The sequence below is a fragment of the Phaseolus vulgaris genome, chromosome 9 (genome assembly GCF_000499845.2).
Source record: "Phaseolus vulgaris cultivar G19833 chromosome 9, P. vulgaris v2.0, whole genome shotgun sequence".
NCBI lineage: Eukaryota > Viridiplantae > Streptophyta > Magnoliopsida > Fabales > Fabaceae > Phaseolus > Phaseolus vulgaris.
The window spans coordinates 21,781,896-21,791,808 of NC_023751.2; the positions used below are offsets into that span (position 1 = coordinate 21,781,896).

At 29.6% G+C, this 9,913-nt stretch overlaps 1 protein-coding gene across 1 annotated transcript; it reads left to right on the forward strand.

The window, feature by feature from the left end:
* Positions 1 to 7,298: 7,298 nt before the first annotated feature.
* Positions 7,299 to 9,417, forward strand: LOC137822877 (transcription factor bHLH93-like). Its single transcript, XM_068627892.1, has 4 exons — positions 7,299 to 8,245; positions 8,336 to 8,494; positions 8,746 to 8,910; positions 9,024 to 9,417. Exons 1-4 carry the CDS (start codon positions 7,670 to 7,672, stop codon positions 9,108 to 9,110), a joined length of 987 nt encoding a protein of 328 aa, XP_068483993.1. The 5' UTR covers positions 7,299 to 7,669; the 3' UTR covers positions 9,111 to 9,417.
* The last annotated feature ends 496 nt before the right edge of the window (positions 9,418 to 9,913 follow it).

Here is a 9,913-nt window from a genome sequence, read left to right on the forward strand (position 1 = left end):
GTGAGGTTGTTTGGATTGATGGATGATAGGGTGTATTTGTGTTGATGGTTTATTGAAATTTGTGAGTGATGTGATAGTTACGAGAGAATTTAGAAATTATTTTAAATGTGTAAAATGTAAGTTTACAAATTTACCTTTGTTATTAAAAAATATTTTAACAATGAGTTATGATATATTTATTTCGTAAGTTTGAGTTAATTATTTTTTCTAGTATATAATATTCATAATTATTTTTTTAATTAAAATTATGTACATTAAAATTCAACCAAAAAATATTTTTTTATGTTTGATTAAAACATTTTTTAATAAAATAAAAGAAACCCAATAATTAGCGCATGATATGTTTTTAATATGTTCTTACGACTATTATATTTTTAAATTATTTTATTTAAATTTTATTAGTTTATATCAGTAATATATGATTGATATTTTATATTGTTGAGATCTATATCAATCATAAAATCGATATAATATGTTTTAGAACCGATGTAATTTATACAAGTAAAATAACGAGCCTCCTTCTCATGAGTAATCGTTAGGGTGAATGTTATGAGGGTTGAAGAATGTTTAATCCTAACAAAGATCAACATGGGGAAAATACAACTCTTAAAAAGCGTAAACACTTTTATGATTCAATGGGTGAATAATTATATAGATTGTTTGATCCAACAAGGATTGATTGACATGAAATAACAATTTTTAAATGCAGGCTGCTTAAAATTTATGAATTGTCAAACTTTATTGGAAACCTATGGTCATGATTGAACAAAAAAAACTATGTGTAGAATATCTCTTATAAAAGAAAAATCATGTTTCATAATTCTTTTATTGGTAGGTTAGATTATTTAACACTATAAAAAAAATTAAAACTCTATTTTTTAACAAGCAACAAGATAAGTATATATTATGACAGAAGTAAAAAAGAAAAAAAACTCCACACCTCAACAGAACACAATGTGAACCATTGTGTATTTCTCTCATCACTTATTTGTATGTATTTTGATTTCTCGTACTTGTCTTTTCACCCTAAGAAACATTGGAAGGGAAAGAGTAAAGTTACATGCAAAGTGTAGATCACTGACACGACTTTTGATGAAATAATTAAGAGTGAATATATCTGGTGGGGTTTGTTGCTCGTTGCCTTCTTCTCGTTTTCTTGCGCAGGAAATGGCTCTCGTGATCGACCTAGAAACTACTTTTTCCAGAACTTTTATGATAAACTCTCACGTGCTTGAGGTTTCGGGGGTAAGAACAAATTGTATTAAGTAAATGTCTTTCACTATGATTACTTCAAATAGAAACTTTTTTAAAATTCTATATCCTAAAACTATTTTAATATTATGCAAAATTATGAAAAAACGAAAATTTGGAGAAATCTTCTTATATAAAACATAAGTGCTTCATATTAAAAATTATTAACTTGGCGCCAGCTAACACCTGAACTGCACTTTTTCCCCACCCATTATCATTAATGAGGATGATTTTCAATGTTGTTACTTCTTGGGGAGAGAAGAAACAGGGTGACAGGTACCCAGAACCACCCTCACTCACCTTCACATGCATGGTGATGGTAATGTCTGCAGTCAACAATCATGGTAGACGATGATCAACCACCTTCGGCATAAAAATGTTATATAATTTTATTCACTTTTATATATTTTGTGTTTTCAATCTTTTCTCGATCGTGTTTTCCTTCTTTTTTTATGGTTACATTTAATTTCTCGAAAGCACATTTGTATATTTAAGTGTAATTAATATAATAATAAAAATATATTTTATTCTTTATACTATTTTTATTTATTATAAAGTTTGTGATAAACTCTATAATTGATAATGTAAAATAACAGATATATAATATGCACATAATAAGGATATCTTAATTATGATTCTCGTATACAAAAGAGAAAAAATATTATTTAATTAATTTTTCATAATTATGAAATCATAGTTTTAAAAGTAAGGAATTATAAATTTAAACAATTAGACTCTCCTATTAGAGGTAAAATCATGATTAATTTTTTAATCATGATTGTCACAAAGACATATGTCTTATATTCATGAGAGTTCCTATTTTTATGTGAACAGTTTCTTTAATCTCATGTTCTTAATTTATCTTTTGTAATTTCTGCAATTTTTTTTTTCATGTTTTTTCGTTAATTGTGAACAACTTTCTTTCCATATGCAGAGAACTCGTTTATATTCTTTCACAATCTTCATCATATTAGATTTTCATTAGTCCGATAGCGGGTGACACGATAGGTCCAACATAAATACTCGCTAGGATAGGCTCGAAATGGCTCTGATACCATATTACAAAGTGAACTTTAAGCCTAACTCAATCCCATAAAACCGGCTCATAAGGTTGAGGTTTGTACCCACATATATAATATGAAAGACTCTCATATCTAGGGATCTCCAACAATTAATTTATATAATTTTTTAACAGATCAATTAAATTACATGATATTTCGTATATTTTTTATTTTATCTTAATGTATATATTCTGGTATGTGATACCAAGGGTTACCTGTTTCCGTCCAGACCGAATATTTTATATTTATTCATAACATTTACGATTTTATAAAATAAAGAACACTGGTTTTTTTCAATGATATTTATTTCATTAAATATTAAAAAAACTTTGATTTTGCTTTATAGGAGTATGAATTGGTAAAAAATAAGTATTTGTTAAAAATTTGTAAAAAATATTTGTATAAGATGTGGATCATAGAATCTAAGATGGCTCGTGGCTTTCTGGACCCCAATCTGATACTGTTGAAGTGTGGTGAGTAAGAAACAAAAAGTGGAAGAAGACAAAAGTGGGAGATGGAGAAAGATTGGTGGTTTTGGTGGAAGTCCAGAAGGCCAAATAAGATATTGTGGGCTGTGAAAGCTGAATCTTATGAAACAAAGGAAGATCGAAACTACACCAAAAACTGCTTTAAGGAATACCACTTTGTGTCGGGAAGGTAGGAGGAAAACAGCCGCTGTTTTCTCACACCACCATCCACCCTTTCATTTCACCCACGTAATGTTTTGTCCCTGTGCTTTCTTCAGGTTTTTAATGTGTCACTGTCTCTTCTAAGTTTCCCTTTTCTTTTCATCACTTTCCTTTTAATATCAACTCAAATCTTATCTTCTTCATTCTTAAATCAATCACACATTTTGCCCCAGAGCTACTCAACTAACATATTAATTTCAATTATCCAATTTAATTCCAATAAAACTATTTTTACTGTATTTTTAAAGAAAAAAATATAGCTTAAAGACATTTACTTAGAAACACAATTATAATAATAAACACTTTTTCACTAATTATATTGCATTTTATTCCATTTTGTAGACACGGGGTCTTATTTATGTGATACACACACTCAATTTCGAGAGATTTTTTAATAACTAATAAAATAAATAAAATGTAAAGTAACTTTCTGATGTACTACAATTTATTTATTTTTCATAAATTAAAATGTATATTTCTTATTCGAATTTAACATATGCAAAGAGTTTAAAAGAGTGTACGGTTATTTACGCAAAATAATGCTTAACTAATTGAGGAACATAATTTTATTACCACTTTAATTTTAAAAATAATTTTTTAGATTATAAATTTATTATTTTAATTAAAATTTATATAACTAGATTTATTCAGATTTGAACTATTATTTGTGTGAGTTGTGAATGACACAAATATTGGCACAAATATCCAAAAATTAAAGTACCAAAAGTGACAATTTTGAGTGTACTAGCTCTCTCAATTTTATTTATTTATTTTTATTTTTGTATTTTTGTCTTCCACATAAATAAGACCAAGTATCTATGTTTGATTATTTTATAATTTTTCATTAGATTTTGAGGTCTTCAACAATATTTTATTTTTATTTTTTTTACAGTTGTATTTTAAGTTGGAACCATCTTAATTTGAGATAAGTATCAAATTTGATCTCTTATTTCTGTATAAATTATTTTAACATTATAAGAAATGTTTGCTTTTAGAAATTTTCTATAAACACGTATAAAAGTTAATTTCAGCCAGTTTATAATGGTTTAGAAGAACCAAATAAAAAAAATGTATTCAAAATGCAGGTACTTGATAAAAGTATATCTGTAATAGTACGAAGCGTATGGTGTGTGCATAGATATATTGAATTAAGTTATAAGCTTTGTCTAATAAGGATAAAATCTTCCTTTTGTAAAGGCTCATAACATTAATAATTTAATATCTACCAACTATACTAATCAAACAAAAACGATAGAGCAAACACTGAGTTCTTGTCTGGGTGGTCTTTCAGAAATCTGCCATTTGTTTTTGGTGTTTATCATATATTATAATAGCCATTAATGCAACATCATGCACACAACCTTCAAATTCAGATTCTTCTGCAGCGATTTCAGAGCAAATTGCATAAGTTAGACACGTGTTGTGAGGCTCTTATTGCCCCTTACTTAATTTTCTATGTACTTATTCTGCATTCTCTTTTATAACTTGTGTCTAAAGAATCTTAAATGTGTATTTTAACAAGGACCCTTCTGCATTAATTATTCTTAAGATCATTCTAATTCCGATGCTGAAAACTAAAATTTCTCCATAAATGTTTATTCATTTAATAATTAAGTTTCAGATAAATATTCATATCGTTAGCAAAAGAGAATACATTCTAATGACACTAAATCCCTGAAAGTTTCGTTTCTCTCTTTCAAAACAAGGTAAAAAAAAGTTCTTTAGATTTTGATAAAGAAAATGTAAACAAAAACGAAACATAGTGTTTACCAAAAAAGAGTAAAAAGAAAGAAAATGAAGTAAAAGCATCTAAATTCTAATTCTAATTAACACGTTACAGTGCTTGAAACTGGATGTGATTACAGCAAAGCTTGATGGGGACACTTTGGTCATATTGGCTAATTTTTTACATTAAACTAAATAAGTTAATTGACTTGTATAACGTTGGCTTTGTCGCTTTTGTCTAATCATTACTTTTTCTTCCATTTTCTAAATATATTGTAATGAAAGTTTATTAAGAAACTTGTACAACCAGTAACTATTTTTGTTTATACGTATAACTCTCATAAATTGTTATATTATATATTTTTAATAACTTTATATTAAATTATTTCATCAAAATATATGTGATTCAATTGTTTTTTTTTATATTAATCATAGTTATATAATTTTACATTAATTAAAAATATATTATTTATGTAGATTAAAACTTATACAAATATATATTTTTTAAAATATATTAAAACATGAATTATTTTAATTTATAGCTGTGACAATAAGATTAGATCTTAAAAGTCAGTGTAAAATTATATTTTTTTTATAAAATATAGTATAGTAATGGATGAAAGTTATCATTAGTATAAATTGCTCTTTTATTAATAATTTAACGTATGTTAATTAATGAAATCATATTTGGCCATTACACTACAAACTTTGTGTGAATTCTTTTGAAGGTAATGATTGGCTTCCGCGTTTAAACTTAATCATTCCATGCATGACTTCTTCTCATTCTCGTGTATCAAAATTTCAAACTTGAACGTAGAAAACTTTACGAATCTGTATCTTATATTAAATGTCAAATTTGGGATTCTTGTGTGTGGAATTTGTTTTTTTTTTTTTTCTAAAAAGGCCATAAAAAAGTTATTGTTTTAACCAATCAAATTCTATAGCTTCACAGATGAGTTCTGCAACGATACAAAAAAAAAAACTGGTATTTTTTTTATAAGAATATTTTAAAAACTTGTTGGGTTCTTTTTATAAGATACATTCAAATTGTGTATTGAATTATTTTTTATAAAAATATTATTGCATAAAGATGCACTTATTAATTAAGTAGAAAGAGATTAAGAGGATGGAATTTCCATAATTTGTAAGGATAATTTTAAAACATAAACTATTAGTAAATTGAATGGTATTAAATAAATTAAAACTCAAAATAAAATTTACCTTGAAAATGATTTAGTTACATTTTAATTGTATACTATTAAGGTGACGCGTGGTTGTTGATAGATTGAATAAAATATAATTAAGCATAGATGGGTATCCTACAATGATTGAGAATAATCTATGATGGCAAGATTAAGAACAATTGGCCCAATAGAAGACTTCCAACAAATGTTCGCACTCATATCTTCTTTACCTTTTATCCTCCAGTTTGAATATGAGGTGGGGTTTTGAGGATCTTTTTAAATAAATTGGTTGACAATAATGTTATAAGGCTGCTAAATTCAATTCCTACTGCTTGTAGATTAACCTGTCAATGGCACGTGTACCTTAGATTCTTCACAGTATGATCCCCTCGAAAATGACTTACAGTTTTTCCATTGGCATTTCAGAACGTAATTCCGTGCTAACTTCTATGCTCATGAAAGAAAATGACATTGCTATGGCTACTCACAAACTCTTCATCAAGAGACCATTATGCATACACTTTTTCCAAGGGTCGAAAATCCGTGACTTATAGGCATGTCCAAGGAGGACACCCAACATCATATATAATCTTCTTGCAAATTATGTACCCTTGTATATATATATACAGCAGTAGCATACTAGCATCTTGTTAGGCTTATAAATATGCAGTGAAACTACTGAAAGATAAACACATATAATATTAATCAACGGCGACTAAGAACGATAATTATTATTAACACTTATCATGTCTTTCGACCCGATTTTGTTTTTAAAAAGCATCAATTTATATTTTAACTGTCATATAATTAGTGGATGAAGATTATGATTTAAGATCATAAGAGTATAGCAGAAGCAAGACTAGTGAACCCCTACATGAACAATGTCCACTTAAAAGAAAAGGGTAAGTAGTTGAAGAGAGACAAAAAGTGGAATCCGTGGAAGGTATAGTGAGGTTGTATCACACTGTTACTACATTCATGTAAAGGAGAGGGTGGAGATTCTGCTTTTTAGCTTGATTGCTTCACCCTTTTAACTACAAAGTGAAGTATAAACTGATAGGGTCTTCTCAATATTGAACTTTGAGTTTTGTACTTACATAAGTGATTTTTACAGTCATTTTTGTGTGTAATCGATATGTATTCATCTCCAACCCTTAACGTTATTAATAGTTGCATTAAGTATTAAGCGTATTGGATACATATGAGAGGAACTGCGCACAAAGAACAAAATAAGGATACCAACTCATTTGAATTCGTGAGCTAAGCCAAACTTTGGAGGCATTGGAGAGTGGGACCCAACTTGGAAACTTTCATCAAGGCGTTGAGAGAGAGAGAGAGTGAGAGAGGTTGGGAACAATTTATATTACACAGCTTTAAACATACAAGGAACCTGGCAGGTTTTATGAAGACAACTCCATTCTTTTTGTTTCCAGGCAGATACGAGGGTCAAAGTTTTCTAAGAATACCAATTAAATATATAGTTTGTGTTTGATTGCAGCAATTTCGGTGAAAAAGACATAAACCGCTGTGAAATGAAAAGCAGATTCCATTTCTATCTTAGGCTATAGCTTCTAAAACTAATGAATACATCATCATACAAACCACATTGCATATAATAATCCATACGCCCACAAGCCTCGCTGTATTCCCCTATAAATTCTTCATTCTTAGTATACTATATGTTCTCAGAGCTCCAAAGGTGTGTTTCTTAAAGAATTAGCATCCTATTCACAACACACGTAAACACACTTAGAGAGAGATGGAGCACTGTGACCAGGATTTCTTGGAGGAATTGATGACTCTGAGAAGAGAAACATGGGACACCAATCCAAGTACAGAAGAAAACCAGTTCTTCTGTAATGGCTGGAGTAGTTTTGATTGTTTTGATCAAAACTCTCTACCTTACCTCCCGAACTCTTCTTCTTCTCAACAAGTTCCTCAAAGCTACAACGAATACTACCCCTTCAATGAAATCTATGGCTCTTTACTCGATGAAACCTCACCACAGATTATTGATTCATACTATAGTACCCTTCAAACTCCACTCAATACCCTTGGTCAAGAGGATTATCCATTGTCCATTATGGAAGAAGAGGACCCCGGTATGCTTGGGGAAGAGCTTAAGAATTTGGAGCTGCAAGCCACATGCAAGGCGGAACCATCTCAATCCTCTGAAATGCCAGTTTTCAACATGGGAACGGGTCTGGAAAGAAAGAATCGGTCAAAGAAGCTTCAGGGACAACCCTCCAAGAATCTAATGGCGGAGAGGAGAAGAAGAAAGAGATTAAATGACAGGCTCTCAATGCTGAGAGCAATTGTCCCCAAGATAAGTAAGGTACGCAGTGAGTGTGAGCCATTCATTCAATGAGTACTGCACTTAAAGAAATGAGCAGATCTAATTTGTTGTGTTCAATGCTTATCACAGATGGATAGAACATCTATACTTGGAGACACTATTGATTACATGAAAGAGCTTCTGGAGAAGATCAACAATCTTCAACAAGAAGGAGAACTAGATTCTAAAATGGCTGCCATTTTCAAAGATGTAAAGCCAAATGAAATCCTAGTGAGAAATTCACCCAAGGTATGGATTTTCCCTAACAGCTATATTATTTTTTTATGATTCAAAACAACATTCATATAACATATAACTCAATTTCAACTTACTAAAAAGAGTTCATAAAACTCAGTTATGTAATTAAAACCATAATGTTCTTTGAACTTGTAATAATTTCTCTGATAGACCCTTTTGAATAAATTTTTGTTGATAGATCTCAATTGGGATTGGTGCAATCTTGCATTGGTTTTCATATTTTAGTTTTTTGGTCTTTGCAGTTTGAAGTGGAGAGGAGTGTGGACACACGGGTGGAAATTTGCTGTGCAGGAAAGCCAGGATTGTTACAATCAACAGTAAACACTCTGGAGGCGTTAGGCCTTGAGATCCAACAATGTGTTATTAGCTGTTTCAATGATTTCACAATGCAAGCTTCTTGCTCAGAGGTACATTAGTACACCATGTTTTGAGCACTGCCAACAAATACTTATATAGCTTCATATTTTCTGCTCATATTTATAGTATTTTTAGGTTGAATCATATATCTGTCATGCAACAGGAATCGGAACAAAGGGCAATGCTGAGTTCTGAAGATATAAAGCAAGCATTGTATAGAAGTGCAGGGTATGGAGGAAGGTGTTTGTGAGAGTTTTACAGAGGAAGAAGAGTTGCAAATGTACTTTAGGATAGTTTTTTATTCCTCACAAGGACTCTCACATATGCTTATGACAGAGGCTAGTTTTTTTTATCAAATCTCCAGATTATGCTGGACTCGTTCGTGCGATTCTCAGGCAAAGTTAGCAATTATTAATGTTGATGTGGATGTGATAATGTAGTTGTAATAATACAATTTTAAGGAGGAGAACCTAGTTATTGTCCCTGAATGCATGTGGAGGGCACAAGCAAAAACGTTAAGACATAATAATAAGAGTAAAGTTCGGATTTTGTTTCTATTCTTTTCATATGGCTTTCCAATATCTCTCTGTGACTTCTATGTATAAAGACACTTTTCTTTGTAATGATGTGACATTGATAATTGAGTGCTTTTTTTTTTTTATGTTGTGCTAGTTTTGTAAACGTAAGAACGTGATCTTTAGTAATTTTCTAACTTGTTCATTTTGTATTCGGAAAAAGGGTTAAAGAATTACGAATTTATTTATTAGGAAAACAGGGAATAAAAAAGACGAGGATAGGAAGTGTACTTTGAACAGAAAGAATGGTTTTACGGATATGAAGGATTTAATTAAGTGATTTTTTTTTAATTTCAAAAATTTATTCTCAAACCTAGTTAAAATAACTGAGATTTTTTTTTAATTAAATTACAAAGATTTATTCTAATGTCTAAGTAAAATATTTTTCAAATCTCAATAAATAAATATAAGTACAATTTTTTATAGATAATTAAAAATATACAATTTTAATACATTTGTTAACTAAATTCTTTAAATA

Bases quoted from the DNA above. Each gene is read 5' to 3' on its own strand.
- LOC137822877 (XM_068627892.1), top strand. From the start codon at position 7,670: ATGGAGCACTGTGACCAGGATTTCTTGGAGGAATTGATGACTCTGAGA. The intron at 8,246-8,335 runs GTACGCAGTGAG...TGCTTATCACAG, and splicing joins TTGTCCCCAAGATAAGTAAG to ATGGATAGAACATCTATACT. The intron at 8,911-9,023 runs GTACATTAGTAC...GTCATGCAACAG, and splicing joins TGCAAGCTTCTTGCTCAGAG to GAATCGGAACAAAGGGCAAT.